At 43.5% G+C, this 24,284-nt stretch overlaps 1 protein-coding gene across 1 annotated transcript in view; it reads right to left on the reverse strand.

Annotated features, from left to right (window-relative positions):
- The window catches only part of LOC106607945 (attractin-like protein 1), a 356,731-nt gene that overhangs the window by 10,443 nt on the left and 322,004 nt on the right, over positions 1-24,284 (reverse strand). The window contains exon 29 of the mRNA XM_014205458.2: positions 9,046-9,160. Within this exon, the coding sequence (XP_014060933.1) occupies positions 9,046-9,160 (115 nt within the window). The remainder of the gene's footprint in view (positions 1-9,045; positions 9,161-24,284) is intronic.

The following is a 24,284-nucleotide window of genomic DNA, read 5'->3' on the forward strand; positions in this document are numbered from 1 at the left end:
TCAGTGTCAAAGGAAGGCCAAGACGATCAGCAATGACCTCAGCCACCTGAGTCACGGTCGGTTCACTCTGCTACCATCTCGCAGAAAGACACAGTACAGGTGCAAATCAAATCAAGGTTTATTGGTTGGGTACACAGACATTATTGCAGGTGCAGTGAAATTCTAGCTCTAACAGTGCAGTAATAATAACTAGCAAAGAAAACGCCACACACATCCTCCAAAAACTAAAATGAAAGAAATTGAGAAATATCAGAACGAGTTATGTCAGAATCTGTAATATAAAAATATACAGTGCATTCGGAAAGTATTCAGACCCCTTGACTCTTTCCACATTACAGTCTTATTCTAAACTGAATGAAATAGTTTCCCCCCTCATCAATCTACACACAATACCCCATAACGACAAAGCAAAAACAGGTTTTTAGAAATATTAGCAAAAGCTTTATGAATTAAACTGAAATATCACATTTACACAAGTATTCAGACCCTTTACTCAGTATTTTGTTGAAGCACCTTTGGCAGTGACTACAGCCTTGAGTCTTTTTGGGTATGATGCTTCAAGCTTGGCACACCTGTATTTAGGGAGTTTCTCCCATTCTTCTCTGTAGATCCTCTCAAGCTCTGTCAGGTTGGATGGGGAGCATCGCTGCACAGCTATTTTCAGGTCTCTCCAGAGATGTTTGATCGGGTTCAAGTCCAGGCTCTGGCTTGGCCACTGAAGGACATTCAGAGACTTGTCCCGAAGCCACTCCTGCATTCTCTTGGCTGTGTGCTTAGGGTCGTTGTCCTGTTGGAAGGTGAACCTTCACCCCAGTCTGAGGTCCTGAGCTCTCTGGAGCAGGTTTTCATCAAGGATCTCTCTGTACTTAGTTCCGTTTACCTTTTCCTCAATCCTGACTAGTCTCCCAGTCCCTGCCGCTGAAAACCATCTCCACAGCATGAGGCTGACACCACCATGCTGCACAGTAGGGATGGTATTGGCTAGGTGATGAGCGGTGCCAGGTTTCCTCCAGATGTGACGCTTGGCATCCAGGCCAAAGAGTTCATTCTTGGTTTCATCATACCAGAGAATCTTGTTTCTCATTGTCTGAGAGTCCTTTAGGTGCCTTTTGGCAAACCTCAAGTAAACTCCATATGTCTTTTACTGAGGAGTGGCTTCCATCTGGCCACCATACCATAACGGCCTGATTGGTTGAGTGCTGCAGAGATGGTTGTTCTTCTGGAAGGTTCTCCCATCTCCACAGAGAAACTCTGGGGCTCTGTAAGAGTGACCATCTGGCTCTTGGTCACCTCCCTGCCCAAGGCCCTTCTCCCCCGATTGCTCAGTTTGGCAGGGCTGCCAGCTCTAGGATGTCTTGGTGGTTCCAAAAGTCTTCCATTTAAGAATGATGGAAGCCACTGTGTACTTGGGGACCTTCAATGCTACAGAAATTGTTGGTACCCTTCCCCAGATCTTTGCCTTGACACAATCCTGTCTCGGAGCAGTACGGACAATTGCTTCAACCTTATGGCTTGGTTTTTGCTCTAACATGCACTGTCAACTGTGGGACTGGTGTGTGCCCTTCCAAATCATGTCCATGCAATTGATTTTACCACAGGTGGACACCAATCAAGTTGTAGAAACACCTCAATGATGATCAATGGAAACATGATGCACCTGAGCTCAATGTCGAGTCTCATAGCAAAGGGTCTACATTTATTTTTATATTTGCAAACATTTCTAAAAATCTGTTTCGCTTTGTTATTATGGGGTATTGTGTATAGATTAATGAGGGGGAAAAATGATTTAATCAATTTTAGAATAAGGGAAAATGTGGAAAAAGTCCAGGGGTCTGAATACTTTTCGAATGCACTGTATATAATGGTGTGTATAGACAGTATGGACGTATATGAATATAAATACTGATGAGCCATGACTAGAATACAGTATATACATATAAAGTGGGTAAAACAGTATGTAAACATTATTAAAGTGACTGGTGTTCAATAACTCTATGTACATATGGCAAAGCAGTTTCTAAGGTGCAGGGTAGAGTACCGGTTGGTAGCCAGGCTTGTAACAGTGACTAAGGTTCAGGGCAGGGTACTGGGCGGAGTCCGGCTAGTGGTGACTGTTTAACAGTCTGATGGCTTTGAGATAGAAGCTGTTTATCAGTCTGTCGGTCCCAGCTTTGATGCACCCGTACTGTCTCCTACTTCTAGATGCTAGCTGGGTGAACAGGCTGTCGCTCGAGTGGCTGAGGTCCTTGATTATCTTCTTGGCCTTCCTCTGACACCGGGTGCTGTAGATGTCCTAAAGGGCAGGCAGTGTGCCCCCGATGAAGCATTGGAATGACCGCACAACTCTCTGGAGAGCCCTGCGGTTGCAAACAGTGCATTGCCGTACCAGGCGGCGATACAGCCTGACAGGATTCTCTCAATGGTGCATTTGTAGAAGTTTGTGAGGGTGTTAGGTGCCAAGCTGAAATTCTTTAGCCTCCTGAGGTTGAAGAGGCACTGTTGCACCTTCTTCACTAAACTGTCTGTGTGAAGGGACCATTTGTGACCCGTTTCAAGAAACTAGGTGTATGTTCCACGTCACTACTTCACAGGAGAGGCATTTGATTATTAATAAAAAAAAATATCAAAATATGTTTTTGGGAAGAAATGCCTTCTGGAACATGTGAACTTTCATGTGCCTCAATAACATAATTGTATGCCATCTTTAACCTGTTAGGGCTAGGGGGCAGTATTTGCACGGCTGGATAAAAAAAATGTACCCGATTTAATCTGGTTACTAATCCTACCCAGTAACTAGAATATGCATATACTTATTATATATGGATAGAAAACACTCTAAAGTTTCTAAAACTGTTTGAATGGTGTCTGTGAGTATAACAGAACTCATTTGGCAGGCAAAACCCTGAGACATTTTCTGACAGGAAGTGGATACCTGATGTGTTGTATTACCTTTAAACCTATGCCATTGAAAAACACAGGGGCTGAGGAATATTTTGGCACTTCCTATTGCTTCCACTAGATGTCACCAGCCTTTACAAAGTGTTTTGAGTCTTCTGGAGGGAGATCTGACCGAACAAGAGCCATGGAACGATGATGGCCCATTAGACACCTGGCGCGAGTTCATGTTGGGTACCCTCGTTCCAATACGTTATAAAAGAGTATGCATTCGTCCACCTTGAATATTATTCATGTTCTGGTTAAAAAGGCCCTAATGATTTATGCTATACAACGTTTGACATGTTTGAACGAACGTAAATATATTTTTTCCCCTCGTTCATGAAGTGAAGTCCGGCGGGCTTAGATCATGTGCTAACAAGACGGAGATTTTTGGACATAAATGATGAGCTTTTTTGAACAAAACTACATTCGTTATGGACCTGTGATACCTGGAAGTGACATCTGATGAAGAGAATCAAAGGTAATGGATTATTTACATAGTATTTTCGATTTTAGATCTCCCCAACATGACGACTAGTCTGTATCGCAACGCGTATTTTTCTGGGCGCAGTGCTCAGATTATTGCAAAGTGTGATTTCCCAGTAAGGTTATTTTTAAATCTGGCAAGTTGATTGCGTTCAAGAGATGTAAATCTATAATTCTTTAAATGACAATATAATATTTTACCAATGTTTTCTAATTTTAATTATTTAATTTGTGATGCTGACTTGACTGCCGGTTATTGGAGGGAAACGATTTCCTCAACATCAATGCCATAGTAAAACGCTGTTTTTGGATATAAATATGAACTTGATAGAACTAAAAATGCATGCATTGTCTAACATAATGTCCTAGGAGTGTCATCTGATGGAGATTGTAAAAGGTTAGTGCATCATTTTATCTGGTTTTATGGTTTTGGTGACCCTGTCTTTGAATTGACAAAACATTACACACAACTCTTGTAAATGTACTGTCCTAACATACTCTAAATTTATGCTTTCGCCGTAAAACCTTTTTGAAATCGTAAAACGTGGTTAGATTAAGGAGATGTTTATCTTTCAAAGGGTGTAAAATAGTTGTATGTTTGAAAAATTAGAATTTTGACATTTATTTGGATTCAAATTTGCCGCTCTTGAAATGCACCTGCTGTTGATGGAGTGCACCACGGGGGGGACGCTAGCGTCCCACCTAGCCCATAGAGGTTAAATATGAATAAAATTGTTAAATATTGAGCCTAGTTGGTTTAGCCACGGCAAATATAGGAACCTTCCGGCTAGCCATGATTGGCTAGGATAATGGATGGGTTGGACATGAGTTCGGATTGGTCTGCCATGTAGCATGCTTCTGTCTATAACATGAGCTGCTAAGTACGTGTGGATAAGCCTGTCTACTGCTGCTTTTTTTGAAAGATGTCACAAAGAACTGAAAAAGTATAACATTTCAGGTAAGACCCAAATGCAGACTGTGTTGAAGTAACAATGTTTATTACTGCAACAGGGGCAGGCAAGTGATAGGTCAAGGCAGGCAGGGGTCAATAATCAAGAGTGGTGGGGCAAAGGTACAGAACGGCAGTCAGGAACAGGGTCAGGTAGAGGTCGGTAATCCAGAGTAGGGGCAAAGGTAGAGGACGGCAGGCAGGCAGGCTCAGGGTCAGGCAGAGTAGTCAGGCAGGCGGGCTCAAAGTTGGGACAGGCAAGGGTCAAAACCAGGAGGGCGAGAAAGAGAGAGACTGGGGAAAAGCAGGAGCTGAGACAAAACGCTGGTTGACTTGACAAACTGGCAACAGACAGAGAACACAGGTATAAATACACAGGGGATAATGGGGAAGATGGGCGAGTGGAGACAATCACAAGAACATGTGAAACAGATGAGGCAGTGACAAAAAGTGTTGCTACCGCTTTCAACATTGGTGCCTTGAAGTTGATAGTGCTATCGACAAAGCTCAGTGGGAAAACATGGTGATGGACTACTTTCTAGAGGATGATTGTGCCATGCTGACTCTGAATTTATTTAACTAGGCAAGTCAGTTAAGAACAAATTCATATTTTCAATGATGGCCTAGGAACAGTGGGTTAACTGCCTAGTTCAGGGGCAGAACAACTAATTTTTACCTTATCAGCTCAGGGATTCGATCTTGGAACCTTTCGGTTACTAGTCCAATGCTCTAACCACTAGGCTACCTACCACTCCATGAATCAGACAATGAGGAACTCCCTGATTTAGATCAAAACATGTATCAAACCAGTCATTGTAGTGTCTTCTGATGACAATGGTGGGGAAGAAATGTTGTCGTTGTCATGGAAGAAGTTAACCAAGTTTTGAAATCAGTGGAATGCCCGGTGGAAGCAGAGAGATGATTGCCAAATTTGGAGAGTCCAAAAGAGAGAACTAAGAAAGAAGGCTGTTGTATTAAACACCTGTTTCCGGATTACATCTTCAAACTAAGGGCAACCATGGCATCCATGACAGAGGGAGAAGCGTTCATCCATGTACACGGGTAAGAGTTGCGACTCCACTTTGTTCCAGTACTGTCGTTTTGCCTCTTTGATTGCCTTACGGAGGTCATAGCTGGTCTGTTTGTACACGTCCATATTCCCAGTCACCTTGCCATGGTTAAATGCAGTGGTTTGCGCTTTCAGTTTTGCTCGATCGCTGCCATCTAGCCACGATTTTTGGTTTGGATAAATTCTAATCGTCACAGTGGCAACAACATCCTCTATGCCCTTCCTGATGAACCCAGTCACCGAGTCAGTGTATACGTCGATACTATTCTGCATCACAGCCAGGACCAAAAGATTGAAAAACAGCTTCTACCTCCAGGCCATCAGAGTGTTGAACAGCCATCACGCCATCTCCTGTAGTAAGTAGTACTCCTGTAATAAGTAATAGACAAAGAAGGACTCACTCATACACACCTCAAACACACAGACTCCGTACTCACATATACACTCACATACGCCCATACTCACAAACATACGCACACACACACAGCCAACGCTGATGTCCCATATACACTGAGTGTACAAAACATTAGGAACAGTTTTCTAATATTGAGTTGCACTTTCCCTTTTGCCCTCAGAACCTCCTCAATTCGTCGAAAGGTGTCGAAAGCATTCCATAGGGATGCTTGCCCATGTTCACTCCAATGCTTCCCACTGTTGTGCCAAGTTGGCTGGATGTCCTTTGGGTGGTGGACCATTCTTGATACATACAGGAAAATGTTGAGTGTGAAAAACCCAGCAGCTTTGCAGTTCTTAACACAAACCAGTGCACCTGGCACCTACTATCATACCCCATTCAAAGGCACCTGAATCTTTTGTTTCCCCACTCACCCTCTGAATGGCACACACACACAATCCATGTCTCAATTGTCTCAAGGCTTAAAAAGCCTTCTTTAACCTGTCTCATCCCCTTCAACTACACTGATTGAAGTGGATTTAACATGTGACATCAATAGCTTTCACCTATTCAGGTGTTCCTGTTTTGTACACTGAGTGTATATAGAGACATTAAACACTGGACTGTTTATTTTACACTGTCTTTCACACTGTGTATTCATATATAATATTCTTCATATAGCTTATTCTAATATACTGTATCTACTACTGTACATTGCATTTTTGTTACAATGTTTATACACACTGCGCATTAATGTACTGGATTCTTAATTATATACTAGATTACTGTATATACCGGATTCTTATTCATGTACCGTATTTTTCATATAGCTTATTGCATTTTTTTCATATATATATATATATATATATATATATATATATATATATATATATATATATATATATAAATACAGGCGGTGTGTATAAACAGTGAAACAAAAATGCAATGTACTATATGAAAAATGTATACTAGATATATATATATATATTCGCCTGTATTTATATACTGGATTCTTGACATAGCTCACTGTAATATACAGTATCTACTGCTGTACGGATCATTCTTAGTACATCTTTTTGGTGTATATACACAGATTGCGTTTGGATTACTGATACAGTGTTATTTGGGCTGTTAACTAGATTCGTCCTGACATTCTTAAATTCTTGTTTTTTACTGTTATTTGTGTACTTGTTTGACATTTCTACTGCATTCTTAGGAGCTAGTAACACAAGCATTTCGCTACATCCACTATAACATCTGCTAAACTGTGTATGCGACCAATTAACTTTGATTTGATGTATAAAGTGCAGTTATGCACAAACACACACCCACACACACTTGCACACTTAGCATCTCTTCCTGACCAGTTTTCCCACATCAGATGGGTCAAGACAAATAGATATTTCCAGTTACCACCCCCAGTGTTCCATAAAGGGAAAGGGGGATACCTAGTCAGTTGTACAACTGAATGCATTCAACTGAAATGTGTCTTCCGCATTTAACCCAACCCCTCTGAATCAGAGAGGTGCGGGGGGCTGCCATAATCGACATCCACTTCTTCGGCGCCCGGGGAACAGTGGGTTAACTGCCTTGCTCAGGGGCAGAACGACAGATTTTTACCTTGTCAGCTCAGGGATTCTCTCTTTCTCTACCCGGTTTCACAGCACTGCTTCAGCACTTACTGCAGACTGACAGTTCTGTTTGTATAGTTCCATATATGATATGCATATAAAGTACTTAATCACCACAATATTACCAAATAAATCTGTCTGACCACCACAATACCAAACGAGCAATCAACACAACTTTACTTCATAACATTTTTCAATCAAGACACAGGTCAACAAACGTTTCACCCATCGGAGCATTTCTTGACAAATTGGACACAAATCTTCGCAAACTGACATCCAAAATGTCCGAATTTCTGCAGCAAAACCTTTTTGCCTGCAACTATCACAAAAAAGAACTGTGAAATCATGCAGGAACTGACATACTGCACAGTATGCATTTACCCAGCATTTGTAGCCAATACTGTAGCCTGTACTTACTGGCTGCACTTATCAACTCCTACTATTTGCCCAGTACCTGGTGGCTTTAAAGGCTCCTCTAAACGTAATGCAAGCAGCTTTTCCCAGTATGAGAACCTGATGCCTTGCAAAGTGCTTAATTTTTGCTGTCTTTTACAGGCTTCCTGCTGCAGTCACTTTTACACCTGCTCGTATTTCAGCTCATGTATTATACCTACACGATGAGCCGACAGCAGCCTCTCAGAAAGCCCTGGGCTTCAGGGGAAAAGGAAAAGGAGAGAAATAAAATAATTGAGAAAGCGTGAGAAAAAGGTAGAAAGAGAGAGGCGGAGGGAGAGGAAGAGTGAGTGAGAGAGGCAGAGAGAGAGAGAGAGAGAGAGAGAGAGATAACGTGTGGGTGCGTATATGAGTGACAGCGGGAAAGAGATATTTTGATGGCTGCTGACAGTGCTAAAAGTTCTAAAGCATTCCCGAGCTCATCTCTGTGACACTGGGTGCCATTCAAATGGTCATCTCCCTATTCATTTACCTACAGCACAGCGGCATATTTAGCACCTCTGAAATATCACATATCCTCTTAGGAGAAACATGAGCTCATCTGGCCTCTGCTGAAAAACCTATTGGAGGGAACAATCGATCCAACAGCCTGCTAATTCCTCCAGGTATAACATGGCTTTTTCGGTCTCTCTCAAAACAAAGCCCCTAATAGTTGATAGATCAGGTTTATCTGTGTCCATCCAAACACAGATGGTACACGGATTTCCAAATTGAACTGCCAGAAGTCGAGAAATAGACACTCTGGTAGATATTGGGTTCTAGTTGTGATAAAGGGGAGGTGGGGTTGGGATCTAACAGAGAGAGAGGATAGGTGAGGGAGGAAGGGGAGAAAGAGAGGTTGGGGGAGGAGAAGAGTCTCCACCTCTCAAATATGTCATGCTTCAGTTAGCATCTGTCTGGAGAGACTCTTGGGGTCTTGAACCAAGCAGATAGGGAGACAGAGAGAGAGATTTTCTAAATGAAACTTTTTATCTTTCTCTCTCTCTCTCGCTCTTTCTTTTGTTTTATATCTCAAATAGGAGAGGAAAATAGTGGTATCTGAAGCATGTGGGTGCCTTTTAATAACCAAAGGGAGAAGGCCTGGTCTATAAGATAGACAGTGAGTGGAGATGAGACGGGTGCTTACCAGACTGGCCAGGTGGGGGTATTCCTGAAGGCAGTCTGGGCAGACACAAGAGGACGGTCAGTACGCCGGCCCTGCTCCCCCAACATGGCTCCACTGCTATAGGCTTGGGCACACCCTGCACAGAGAGGAAGGAAGGAGCATGTCAGTTATGTCAATCAATAAACACTCCCAAATCCCATCACAAAGTAGTACGTCAGATTTAGACACACCACGTTTTCCCACTGTTTCTATAAGAACATTGCAACGGTTGTGTTCCGCTAAAACTTTGCTTGTTTCACGCATAGACAAAACGCAAACAATATGGAAAATGTATTATATATGCATGGATCCAGTATGGAAACGAACAGCAGAATCCACCATGTACTACATCATTGACTGGACATCTATTTGAGTTAGGCTGGAAGTCCAGGGGATGGAGGACACAACCTCACCCTGCTCCAATCTCCCCCCAGATGAGGATCTCACACACGGGGGTGCAGGCTGACTGACAGCCCTTAGAGCTCTACCTGAAGCCAGAGTAATGAATATGGATGGATGGAGGGCACAGCAGGCGCAAGGGAGGTATTCTCCTCCGCTCCCCTAAGCCCTAGCCGCCACATCCATTCCACTCAGGCAAGTTGAGGGACAGACCCTGTACACACACTCATTCACATCCATAAAGCCATGCTCTCCTCACCAAGCAGCTCAGGACATGCCTCAAGATACCAGCCTCACTTTCTCCAAGGAGAGGGTGTCAAACATGCCCCTGTCAAGGAGGCAGGGTGTGTGTAAACAAACTGTACACCCCACATCCTTTGTCATTACTGCCACCAGAAGCATTCCAACATGGAGAGGCCAAAATTACAGCCATCCTACACTTTAGCAAATGTGTTCTTCTTTTTTCCACTCTCAAAGTACAACTCATCATCACTTACAACTGCTGTGTCAACCCTGTACCTAGACATTGTCAAAGGCAGTGAATTATTTTCCTGTAGTATGTCATTGGATGTTCAAACACACACAAAAACACAGACACGTAGAGACACAGCCTTTCAGCTTTAAGGCGCATTGATCCCTGCTGTGAGATGATTAAACAAAGCGATGAGACGTTGACGCTGTCACTTGATCGTCCTCCGCGGTGCCTTGCTGCTACGCACAGCTCTCAAACACAGAATAGAAACACAGCAGGGGGGCGTTCAGGAGGAAAATACAGAGGAAACAGGTGGCTCAAACAATGATGCTGAAGAGGAGTAGCAGGGGGAGATGCAGAAGTGATGCTAGGACAGCCTAGTCTAGAGCTAGAGTTGAGCTTGAGGGCCGCAGCTCTATTAAAACAAAGTCCATACGCTCCTGAAATGTCTTTGTTATAAGGTCTCTGTAGCACTGGGTGCTAGTTCCTGTCAGACGGAGCTCTACTCAGCTTGACCCAAGTACCACACCACAGGAGTCAGGTTGGTTGGACCGTGTTTACTCCTGGTGTCTGTTCTGGTCTGAGGAGGATCCGAGAGGAGACAGATGCGGTTGTTTACCGAAAAAAAGGGAAGAGGGCTTGACCTCTGGTCATCTAGATCAACGTCCAGTCGGCAGATGATAGCAGAGCAGCCTTCTCTTACATAGGCTGGGTTACAGTACCAGCACCCTACTATAATCTACTTTACACTACAAATGACACCCAGTTTCAGTTGGAACGCATCAAAGGTGTGTCAATATGGTGAAATGAAGGTGGATAGAGCATTCAGTCAGTACTTGAAGGGAGCCTTTCCTGTTTACAGTACTCTGCCACAAGTGCTTGTCTCCTTGGGTAGAGCTCCCTTAGAGAGTAGCCTGTACAGTCCAGCCACATATCTCTCCAGAAGCCTCACTTCAGCTGTGCCCGCCTTCCCTTGTTCTCCCCAGAGACATGGTGGCAATGCTGGGTGCTCTATCTGAGATGTACCATCCATCTACTGTACTGCTCTTATTTTCTGGTCTTCTTCCCTCTCCTCTGCTCCCCTCACTTATTTTGGGCTTTCACTCTTCCCTCTTTGCACTTACGTATACTCTCTGTTCTGCTCCAACCCTGTAGCTCTTCTCTCCTCTCTCACCTCCTCGATCACAGAAGTCATGGAGACCATTCTACAGGCACTTAAAATGAAATACATATGAAGTTTTCTTCACAAAAAATATTAAGTCAATTAAAGGTGAATGAGTGAGAGAGACAGAGAGAAAGAGAGAGCGAAAAAAAGAGAGACCAAGAGAGAGACAGAGAGAGAAAGGGAGAAAGAATGGCGCTTGATAGGAGTACAATGTGTGAGATCCCCTACCACCCAAGTGGTCTGTAATTAAGTCCAAACATAAAAACAATGAACAATTATCAAAATGGAAAGTACAAACCAGCAGTCACAGGGACAATGTAATAGCCCCAACAACGCAGTGCACAGTCTGAAAGAGTGCCAATCCATCGCGATTCCTCTTATTACACACACACCCATGCACGTAGACACACAGACACAGAAAGCCCACTAACACCACACTACCAAGCCTGCCGCCCCCTGCCCCTTCCCTTCCATAGGCCCCATTGCTAATAGGTTTAAGTGCTGAAGCATACAGCATAATTACAGGGTAGCGGCTCCCATGTTTGTTTTGTGTTTAGGGGCATTAAGAAACAAACAATCTGCCAGTTCTCTGAAAGAAGAAATAGGTTCACGTAAAGAGCCATCTCTGGTAGAACAGAGTGCAACACTGTGCCACATCCAGGAGGTTCTTATTAGAGTGCAACGGCCGCTAGCAACACTGCTACCAATTAAAAGAGCTGAGAAACACAACACAACAATTAGTGGCCATGATGATGTGTTTCCATTTGGAGCGTCAGAGAGAAACAGGTGCTAGACGAACCTGGCAGAACCTCGTAATTGAAGCTGTCTTACAGGGGTTTGGAACAAGCAGCTCATTTGAATGGCATTTCTGCAGGAGAAAATGTATCTGACATGTTCACATGTCAGTGTTACTAACATATGTTTGCCAAAAGTACAGAATAGTATATTTATATTCAACTCTGTGCACCCTGCAATCACTACAATATTATACATTAACTTTGCATTCATGAAATGGACAAATTCATGTAGCATGACTTAACGCCCTAGAGTCTGAGCCCTTTTTCTATATCTACTACCCTAACACATATAATTGTTTTAAGATAATAATAACATGGACCATTTAGCTAGCTATTTGATTTTGTAAAGCACCTTTTTTCCATGGAGAAAGGTCACGAAAGTATGTGACCTGGTGTGGGACTGGGTCCTTTGATCCTGACCGCTGAAAACACACACATTCGCTCAGGTGGGATATTTCCTCAAGGAAACGACTAGTTAATGGACCTGTCGCTCCTCATTTCCCCTCACACTGAGCGGCCACAACTGTTAGCCAGCATGCAATTACACACACACGCACAAGGCAACACAAACAAATATAAAAAGATTGTCATCACATCATTCAAAAAGTTACAGTGATATGCAACTAGGCACAGATATTTCTACAGTGTAGTTAAGAATGTACTGCTATCTCTAATAGGGCTTTCTCCGGTTGGAGAAGGAGGACAGAGGAAACCCTACTCTGGCTGTGTCTCATCTGTTTAAAAGGCATCTTTAACACTGATTTATCTTCCTGGGAGACAGCTTCAGAGGGCCGTACATCTCCCCGCAGCCGCACGGCCACACATATTTGTCCATTTAATTTCAATCCTCATTAATAGGTATTTTATTAAAATGACACCTTCAAGACGAGTGGCATTAAAGAGTGGAGGGCGTGGGGGAGTAAGTGATGAAGTTGTCCTGGACAGTAGTGTGCTACTTACAGCCCCCCCGGCTCCCCTCCTAAATTAATCAGCTTAAGTAGTAAGGACAAGGAAGTAGAGCAGAGAGAGAGAGAGAGAGAGTAGCAGGGCCAGGGTGAGGCTAAGGGTGAGACTCCTGGCAGCCATTTCGGACTAAAGAAAGATTGCTGAGCTGTACAGTAGAAAAGCTTTTACAAGCATGCAACACTAAAAGGAGATAACTTTAACTGTATTTCCTGACCTGAGGAGAATTTGAGAGACATTCGGCTCCATTTGTCTTTCATATCTGAAGCGGGGGAATGTTCAACTGGAAAGAGCCTGAGGGGGGGCTAACACTACATTCAACTTTGACATTATAAAGGACCGCGACAGACAAAGAATACCACATAGTAGTGCTAGTGTATAAAGGCACACCTTGACACTGTAGAAGAGGCGATCCACTGTCCCATTTCTGCCCATTATGTTTCTCTCTTCCCCTGAGGAAGTAATGTTTTTTTCTAGCTCTTAGATCATTCTCCTCCCTTTCACCCCACATGGAGAGAGAGAAACTGAGAGAGAGATAAACAGAGAGAGAGAGAGAAAGTAAGAGAGAGAAAGTTAAGAGAGCCATTCCAGGAGGAAGCTTGTAAAACGGCTAACCCATCCAATCTCTTCCTTTTCCTCTCTTGTCTCCTGGCTCACACTAACTAAATAAAACTCTGTTTGAGCTGCCCCTTCCAAGAGAAAAGTGGTCAATTCCCATGCACTTACGGTAAATAGTTTGCTGGGCAGGGTGAATGATGGCAGAGGTTAACCTTTCTCTGCTGTAGTCCTATTTTACTATTCCTTTCTGCTTCGGTGGTTTTCTTATAATAATGTGCTTAAGAGGTGTTAGATCCCCGTTGGATTGATCAACTCTGACATAAACAAGAAAAGTCACAAGGCATGTCTATTTTTCTCCCTCCAAAAACACAGAGAATGCAGTATAAAACAGTACAATAGATGATTTTAACAGTGTCTCAAGATGTCTCGGTCCCCTCTCTCTACCTAATTTCTCAACATCCTACCCTGTGCACCTTGCACATCTATTCTGTAAGACTTGAGTTCTGTTAGTATTCTGTTAGACCAGAGTTCCTTCAACTTAGAGAGTTCTCTGCACAGCCTCCAGTCAACATAAATTTTCAGGTAGCGTTAGCATTCAATGGCCACACCAGATGTAGACAAAGGCGCAGAGTCACTAAGAGGCTCTTACAAACAGCGATACAAAGGGGCCATCAGTACTAAGTGGTGAATAGTAAAAGTGATGGAAGAGGGTGTCCACTGAGAAACACGCTGCTCCTAGTTGGTAATAGATAGATGGGGGAGAGGAGGGGAAAACAGAGCCATGGTATAACAACGTCTACAGTATGGAAAGAGAAACAGAAAAAGAGAGAGAGGGGTGGAAAAGACAGAAAACATTGTGAAATATGTATAAGGAGAGAAATTGTGGGTTTTAGAGAGGGAGGGGATAGTGATCTGGGCTTGGTAATTAAGATGCGTGTGGTCACATCCTGTCCCCTACTAGAGTTAATGTAGTGTATGTGGGTCACTTGTCAGTGGACATGCACATCCTCTCAGATGCCATAAACAGCTAGGGAAAAAAGGTGAACCGCTCGAGCCAATCAGAGAGAAGAATCATGCAAATATATGTCTGCTGTGTAAAAAATGTACCTCACAGGCAGGAAGGTAAAGCTGTCGTCTCTGATTCAGACATGGCTCAAACCATCCCACTTAATCAAAAGCCGATGAATACCAAATGCCTTGTTAAATCTTCTCCTTCAAATCAAATGAAATCATCCCCCACCTTCCATATGAAATGCCATCATACGCAGGTGTGTGTGTGTGTGTGTGTGTGTGTGTGTGTGTGTGTGTGTGTGTGTGTGTGTGACTTTGATCGTCGGGCAGGTTGAATTAATGCATTCCCAGCACAAAGGATAACAGATTACTCTCAGAGCATATTCAACTTTTAGACACAATGCAGAGCCTGCTGGGGTATAATAATGTCACCCTTTCATTAACATGCCTTTCACATGAACTACTTTGCTGAATAGGCCTACCATATACAGTATGCCTGCAGAAGCACTTACATACAGGTTACTGCCAAAATAAAGGAAACATAAAATGTCTTAATAGGGCATTGGGTCACCACGAGCCGATAGAACAGTTTCAATGCACCTTGGCATAGATTCTACAAGTGTCTGGAACTCTACTGGAGGGATGCGACACCATTCTTCCAAGAGATATTCCATCATTTGCTGTTTTGTTGGTGGTGGAAAATGCTGTCTCAGGCACCGCTCCAGAATCTCCCATAAGTGTTCAAGTGGGTTGAGATCTGGTGACTGAGACAAACACATACACACACACCCTTTAAGCCCTCTATGCTCCTTTGAGACCCATTTTTCAAAGTCACTGAGATCTCTAAGCATGATGGGATGTTATAAATGCTTAATTAACTTAGGAACCACACCTGTGTAGAAGCACCTTGAAAATACTTTGTATCCCTCATTTACTCAAGTTATTCCTTTATTTGGGCAGTTACACACACACAAATTCCAGTCTTACTGTGTCTAAAAGATACACAATAGAATATGGGCTTCAGTTCTAATTCTGCACCTTGTTATAGTCTAAACAGAGAGGGAGACACTGAGGCATCCCAGCAACGTTCACACAACTCTTAATCACCTGGCTGGCTTGCTCTGACAAGGCAAAAAATAAACCCTTAAATCAAAGACAGACACCAAAAGCTATCTTGTTTCAGTCTTATCCTACACCAGGAGGGCCATGATGAAAGATTCAGCCAACAGTCACGTAACATTTAGTCACCTGACTTACACTAACAAGGTAACAAGGCAAAAGCCCAAAATAAGAACAAGGCAGCAGAAAGCAACATTTTAATCACCATCGATTTGTACCCACATCTCACAGCAATCTGGAATGAATTCCCTGTAATGCCCTTTGAGTGATAATGGATCTCCAAACAGTTTGTGCTTTTCTAGCTGGAGAGGTGAAAGGAGGAGAGATGGATGAGGCAAGATTAGGGCTGGGGCGGTCATGAAATTTTGTCAGCCGGTGATTGTCAATCAAATAAAATAAATGTTTATTTGTCACATGCGCCGAATACAACAGGTGTAGACCTTACAGTGAAATGCTTACTTACAAGCTATTAACCAACAATGCTGTTTTAAGAAAATACCAACAAAAAAAAGGTAAGTGATAAGAATAACAAATAATTAAATAGCAGCAGTAAATAACAATAGCGGGGCTATATACAGGGGGTACCAGTACAGAGTCAATGTCAATGTGCAGGAGCACCGGTGTTGAGATTGAGGTAATATGTACATGTAGGTAGAGTTATTAAAATGAATATGGATAGATAATAACAGAGAGCAGCAGCAGCGTTCCAGAGAGGGGGAGGCAATACAAATAGTCTGGGTAGCCATTTGATTAGCTGTTCAGGAGTCTTATGGCTTGGGGGTCGAAGCTATTTAAGAGCCTCTTGGACCTATACTTGGAGCTCTGGTACCGCTTGGCGTGCGGTAGCAGAGAGAACAGTCTATGACTAGGGTGGCTGGAGTTTTTGACAATTTTTAGGGCCTTCCTCTGACACCGCCTAGTATAGAGGTCCTGGATGGCAGGAAGCTTGGCCTCGGTGATGTACTGGGCTGTACGCACTACCCTCTGCAGTGCCTTGCGGTCGGAGGCCGAGCAGTTGCCTTACCAGGCAGTAATGCAACCCGTCAGGATGAGCTTGATGGTGCAGCTGTAAAATCTTTTGAGGATCTGACCCATGCCATATCTGTTCAGTCTCCTGATGGGGAATAGGTTTTGTCGTGCCCTCTTCACGACTGTCTTGGTGTGCTTAGGCCATGTTCGTTTGTTGGTGATGTGGACGCCAAGGAACTTGAAGCTCTCAACCTGCTCCACTACAGCCCCGTCGATGAGAATGGGGGAGTGCTTGGTCCTCCTTTTCCTGTAATCCACCATCATCTCCTTTGTATTGATCACATTGAGGGAGAGTTTGTTGTCATTGCACCACACGGTCAGGTCTCTGACCTCCTCCCTATAGGCTGTCTCATCATTGCCGGTGATCTGGCCTACCACTGCTGTGTCATCAGCAAACTTAATGATGGTGTTGGAGTCGTGCCTGGCCGTGCAGTCATGAGTGAACAGGGAGTACAGGAGGGGGCTGAGCACGCACCCCTGAGGGGCCCCCGTGTTGAGGATCAGCGTTGCGGATGTGTTGTTACCTACCCTTACCACCTGTGGGGCCGGCCCGTCAGGAAGTCCAGGATCCAGTGGCAGAGGGAGGTGTTTAGTCCCCGGGTCCTGAGCTTAGTGATGAGCTTTGAGGGCACTATGGTGTTGAACACTGAGCTGTAGTCAATGAATAGCATTCTCACATAGGTGTTTGTCCAGGTGTGAAAGGGCAGTGTGGATTGCAATAGAGATAGCATCATCTATGGATCTGTTGGTGTGGTATGCAAATTGGAGTGGGTCTAGGGTTTCTGGGATAATGGTGTTGATGTGAGCCATGACCAGCCTTTCAAAGCATTTCATGGCTACAGACGTGAGTGCTACCGGTCGGTAGTAATTTAGGCAAGTTACCTTACTGTTCTTGGGCACAGGGATTATGGTGGTCTGCTTGAAACAGGTTGGTTTTATAGACTCAGACAGGGAGAAGTTGAAAATGTCAGTGAAGACACTTGCCAGTTGGTCAGCGTATGCTCGGAGTACACGTCCTGGTAATCCATCTGGCACTGCGGCCTTGTGAATGTTGACCTGTTTTGAAAGTTTTACTCACATCGGCTGCGGAGAGCGTGTTGACGGTAATTGACCGTTAATTAACATAAACAGGTTTAGCATCTTCTGGCTTCCACGCATAGCCTTCAAGCCACTGATGCAGACCTTTGGAATATCTACATTTTTTAAAAGCCTATAAAATCCATTTAATATAGCCTACACCATCACAATACATCCATTATTTATTTTAAACAGGTCTAAAGAAATATGATATGAAGAAAATGTAGTCTATTTCAGAAGAACAGAATAGCATATTGTCATCTTGATCAAGTGCTGAAGCTTGACTTGGTCTTACACTCGCATGTTTCCAAACACGCATATCAGACCAAAGGACAGCGGACTATACAGGACAGATTTATATAACATTTGTAAGATATGGCAGTTGACAATAAAATGGTTCAGTTTGCATTAAAAAAACATTCTCTGTTGCAATTTCCTTATCTTTGCAAGGGCACAGCCATTGAATTTCAGATCTTTGTATATTTCGATTCCCAGGTACTTATATGTGGTCACTCTATGGACTGATTCCCCATTGATCTTCATAGGAGGTAGTGGAATTTTGTTCCTTCTGAAATCAATTTCCATCTCTTTTGTTTGGATGAATTTTGCCTTTTCTCTGTCCAAACCTTGAAGAGAGACTTGGTCTGGATGGAGAAAAAACACAACAGCTGTGTCATCTGCATATTTAAACAATTTGTGGAATGAGCCAGAGGCTTGACAATTGTTTGTGTACAGTGTGTACAGTATCGGGGAAAGTACACAACCTTGAGGGGCTCCCGTATTCACCATCCTAGATGTTGAGTACGGTTCAGAAGGAACCTATTCATCCACTTGATCAGTAGAGAGTTGACAACCAAATTAACCAGCTTATCCACCAGTAGGTGGGGTTGGATGGTGTTAAACATGCTACTGAAGTCAATGAATACAATTGTCACTAGGCTATTTGCCTTATCTAAATGTTCGTAGATATTGTTCAGCATGACCAGTAACGCATCATCAACACCCCCGGGGGCACGGTATGCAAATTGGTATGAGTATAATTGGAATGGGAGACCAGAGAGAATTTGTTTTTGAATAATTTTTTCTAAACATTTCATAGGTACAGATGTCAAGGCTACAGGGCGTAAATCGTTATTTTCTTTTGGACTGTTGTTTTTAGGCACTGGGACAATCAGTGACTTCTTCCATAAGTCTGGAACTATCCCACTGTTCAGTGACAGCTGGAACACCTTCTGGAACGGTAATGCGAGCTGGTCTGCAGATGCCGTCTGGACCATATGATTTTCGTGGGTTGACTCGTTGAAAGTATTGTTTGATGTCATTCACAGAGATCTGTATATCAACAGCTGGTATGCTGTCTATACTGTCCAAGGCCACTTTCTGTTGCAATGTAAAATCACACGTCAAACCTACAATAGAAACAGTTCAAATCATTAGCAAAAGCAAGGTCATTTTCGACGGTCATAGAATGTCTCTTTGGTTTGTAGCCTGTGATGGTTTGTAGCCCTTGCCAGGCTTTCCTACTGTTCTTGTCCTTGAAAAGGTTTTAAAATGTATCATTGTATACTGCCTTGCACTCCTTGAGTTTGCTTTTGAGTATCCTCTTAATATTTTTCCTTTCCTCTTTACTGCCACCTGATTTAAACACTCGTTTTTTAATTCTCGAGTTACCTACAGTTTATTATTGGGGAAGATGTTGACTTTCTTTTTGAGAATAACGAATTCCTCACAGAAACTAATGTACTCAGAGACAGTATCCACTGCCCCTTGCAGGTCACTGTGCTATCCACCAGGGCTGCCCAGTCAGTGGACTCAAAACTGTCCTGGAGGGCTTCAGTAGCTTCAGGAGTCCAGCTTTTAATCTCCTCCTTTTTAGCCTTCTCTTGCTACAAACATGGTTTGTAGACTGGGATAAGGTGAACCATGTTATGATCCGAACACCAAAGATTGAGTAGTGCCTTGGAAAAATACGCACCTGGGATGATACCATAACAGAGGTCACGACAGGCTTAATTTCAGGTAGGACATGTATCATATTGCTAATATGATGGTAAATGTTCAGATAGACTGCGCATGTTAAAGTCTCCCATTATTAGCTTTACTGCTTCAGGCAACTCAGTCTCAGCCTGGGATACAAGGTCATGAATCAAGCCAGCAGCTATTTGGGTGTCAGCGGAGGGGGCTCTGTAAACAATAAATAGTCTGACCTGATTTATTTCCTGTGGCAGGTAGTATGGCCGTAGGTTAAGAGCAAGGAGTTCAATGTCTTTAGTACAGACCTGGTGTTTAGTTGAAAAAAAAAATCTGATTCCGAATTCCTCCTCTACTTCTACGATTCCTTGGTTTAGATGCCTTGGGAACATGTTGAATGTATTTATTGTGGTATTCCATTGCAGTGTAGACTTGCAGCAAAGGGTCGGAGATTAAGCAGGACAACCCTTGTTTATGATATCCACGGTTGCGGCTTGCTGTATCCATTGAGGGTCAGGTCGACAGCTTGTTTGGTGCGTTTCACAAAAAAACGGATTAAAACTAACAGCCAAAGTACTCCTATTTGCCTCATTATTAGTTATCCGATTGAATAACACTAAAGAATTGGCTGGTTGAGGTGAATCGCAACTTTAAAACACTTTAAACAAACACAGAAGGGACAAGCACAAATGACCATGTCGCTGCAAGAAGTAATATTTTCTCCAAACAATTTCTGAGGGAGTGCGCACATGCGCCTATTCTGTGTTGACCGGTTAACAAAGAAACAGGTCCTACTAATTTAGAGTTATTTATGCAACTTTAATTGTGATACAAACGTTGGGCTATATGTTCAGATATTTTATACATTCCAAAGCTGCATGATGCGACTCTGCTTTGTTTCTTGCGCAGACTGTACACACTTCATTCACAATTTGACAAGCACTTGATAATATTCTCACCAGGCCTCAAATTTCCCCAGCGGCAGGCTGTGTTGCTGTAATGACCCCTAAAAACATCCATGCCTTTTGCGGGCAAAGTGGCCGTTATGCCCTAGGGCTGAATATAATAATTATAATTCCCTTCTCCCGGCTGCCAATCGCCCTGCTCTGAAGTTCCTCTCACTCACATGGCTTTCTCAGATATCTCAATTCTTATTAGCCAATGCCCATCACGTGATCGGTCCTTACATTTTACATTGACATTTTAGTCATTTAGCAGACGCTCTTATCCAGGGCGACTTACAGTAGTGAATGCATCCATTTCATGCATTTTTTTGTTTTACTGGCCCCCCGTGGGAATCGAACCCACAACCTTGGTGTTGCAAACACCATGCTCTACCAACTGAGCCACAGGGAAGGTCACAGGCATCTCAGCTCCGAAGTAGGCTACAAGTGAAGACAGACACATTGGGGACGCAACTGTGCACATCCTTCTTATCGAATTCTGAGGCGCATATTGAAGATGTTAGAAGAACTCTCCACATTTAATTTTCGTCAACCAACAAGATGAGTAGGCCTTGCAAACAGCAAAAGCACTAGATGGGTGCATTTGGAAAGTATTTTTCCACATTTTGTTAGGTTACAGCCTTATTCTAAAATTGATTAAATAGTATTTTTCCTTCATCAATATACACACAAAACTCCACAATGACAAAGAAAAAACAGGTTTTTAGAAACGTTAGCAAATTTATTAAAAATAAAAAAACAAAAATGTAACATTTACATAAGTATTCAGAACTTTTACTCAGTACTTTGTTGAAGCACCTTTGGCAGCAATTACAGCCTCGAGTCTTCTTGGGTATGACGCTACCAGCTTGGCACACCTATATTTGGGGAGTTTCTCCAATTCTTCTCTGCAGAGCCTCTCAAGCCTTGTCCGGTTGGATGGGGAGTGTCGCTGCTCAGCTATTTTCAGGTCTCTCCAGAGATGTTTGATAGGGTTCAAGTCCAGGCTCAGGACATTCAGAGACTTATCCTGAAGCCACTCCTGCGTTGTCTTGGCTGTGTGCTTTGGGTCGTTGTCCTGTTGGAAGATGAACCTTGGCCCCAGTCTGAGGTCCTGAGTGCTCTGGAGCAGGTTTTCATCAATGATGTAACGGCCGTCGTTGAAGAGAGTAGACCAAGGCGCAGCGTGGTTAGTGCTCGTCATGAATTTATTAAAGATAGAACACTTTAAACAAAAAAACAAGAAACCGACAGCCAAACAGTTCTGTCAGGTGCAAAACACTAAACAGAAATTAACTACCCACAAACCCCAAAGGAAAAGGGGCTGCCTAAGTATGACTCCCAATCAGCGACAACGATGTACAGCTGTCCCTGATTGAGAGCCATACCAGGCCAAAACAAAGAAATGCAAAGCATAGAAAAAAGGACATAGAATGCCCACCCAAATCACACCCTGACCAAACCTAAATAGAGACATAAAAAAGGCTCTCTCAGGTCAGGGCGTGACAAATGATCTCTCTGTACTTTGCTCTGTTCATCTTTCCCTCGATCCTGACTAGTCTTCCAGTCCCTGCCGCTGAAAAACATCCCCACAGCATGATGCTGCCACCACGCTTGGTGCCATGTTTCCTCTAGATGTGACTCTTGCCATTCAGGCCAAAGAGTTCAATCTTGGTTTCATCAGACTCAGACCAGAGTATCTTCTTTCTCATGGTCTGAGAGTCCTTTAGGTGCCTTTTGGCAAACGCCAAGTGGACTGACATGCGCCTTTTACTCAGGAGGGGCTTCCGTCTGGCCACTCTACCATAAAGGCCAGATTGGTGGAGTTCTGTTCTGCAGAGATGGTTGTCCTTCTGGAAGGTCTCCCATCGCCACAGAGTCTGGTTCTTGGTCACCTCTTGGTCACCTTCCTGACCAAGGCCCTTCTCCCCGATTGCTCAGTTTGGTCGGGCGGCCAGCTCTAGGAAGAGTCTTGGTGACTCCAAACTTCTTCCATTTAAGAATGATGGAGGCCATTGTGTTCTTGGGGACCTTCAATGCTGTAGAAATGTGACAGATGAGTGCCTTTCCAAATGATGTCCAATCAATTGAATTTATCACAGGTGGACTCCAATGAAGTTGTAGAAACATCTTAAGGATGATCAATAGAAACAGGATGCACTGGAGCTCAATTTAGAGTCTCATAGCAAAGGGTCTGAATACTTACAGTTGAAGTCGGAAGTTTACATACACCTTAGCCAAATACATTTAAACTCAGTTTCTCACAATTCCTGACATTTAATCCGAGTAAAAATTCCCTGTGTTAGGTCAGTTAGGATCACCACTTTATTTTAAGAATGTGAAATGTCAGAATAATAGTAGAGATAATGATTTATTTCAGCGTTTATTTCACATTCCCAGTGGGTCAGAAGTTTACATGCAACCAAATACTATTTGAGTGTATTGCCTTTAAATTGTTTAACTTGGGTCAAACATTTCGGGTAGCCTTCCACAACCTTCCCACAATAAGTTGGGTAAATTTTGGCCCATTCCTCCTGACAGAGCTGGTGTAACTGAGTCGGGTTTGTAGGCCTCCTTGCACGCACATACTTTATCTGTTCAGGCCACACATTTTCTATAGGATAGAGGTCAGGGCTTTATGATGGCCACTCCAATACCTTGACTTTGTTGTCCTTAAGCCATTTTGCCACAACTTTGGAAGTATGCTTGGGGTCATTGTCCATTTGGGAGACCCATTTGCGACCAAGTTTTAAGTTCCGGACTGATGTCTTGAGATGTTGCCTCAATATATCCACATAATGTCCCTGCCTCATGATGCCATCTATACTGCTCAAAAGAATAAAGGGAACACTAAAATAACACATCCTAGATCTGAATGAATGAAATAATCTTATTAAATACTTTTTTCTTTACATAGTTGAATGTGCTGACAACAAAATCACACAAAAATAATCAATGGAAATCCAATTTATCAACCCATGGAGGTCTGGATTTGGAGTCACACTCAAAATTAAAGTGGAAAACCACACTACAGGCTGATCCAACTTTGATGTAATGTCCTTAAAACAAGTCAAAATGAGGCTCACTAGTGTGTGTGGCCTCCACCTGCCTGTATGACCTCCCTACAACGCCTGGGCATGCTCCTGATGAGGTGGCGGATGGTCTCCTGAGGGATCTCCTCCCAGACCTGGACTAAAGCATCCGCCAACTCCTGGATAGTCTGTGGTGCAACGTGGCGTTGGTGGATGGAGCGAGACATGATGTCCCAGATGTGCTCAATTGGATTCAGGTCTGGGGAACGGGCGGGCCAGTCCATAGCATCAATGCCTTCCTCTTGCAGGAACTGCTGACACACTCCAGATACATGAGGTCTAGCATTGTCTTGCATTAGGAGGAACCCAGGGCCAACCGCACCAGCATATGGTCTCACAAGGGGTCTGAGGATCTAATCTCGGTACCTAATGGCAGTCAGGCTACCTCTGGCGAGCACATGGAAGGCTGTGCGGCCCCCCAAAGAAATGTGACACACCATGACTGACCCACCGCCAAACCGGTCATGCTGGAGGATGTTGCAGGCAGCAGAACGTTCACCACGGCGTCTCCAGACTCTGTCACGTCTGTCACATGTGCTCAGTGTGAACCTGCTTTCATCTGTGAAGAGCACAGGGCGCCAGTGGCGAATTTGCCAATCTTGGTGTTCTCTGGCAAATGCCAAA

This window comes from Salmo salar, chromosome ssa01 (genome assembly GCF_905237065.1).
Source record: "Salmo salar chromosome ssa01, Ssal_v3.1, whole genome shotgun sequence".
Classification (NCBI taxonomy): Eukaryota; Metazoa; Chordata; class Actinopteri; order Salmoniformes; family Salmonidae; genus Salmo; species Salmo salar.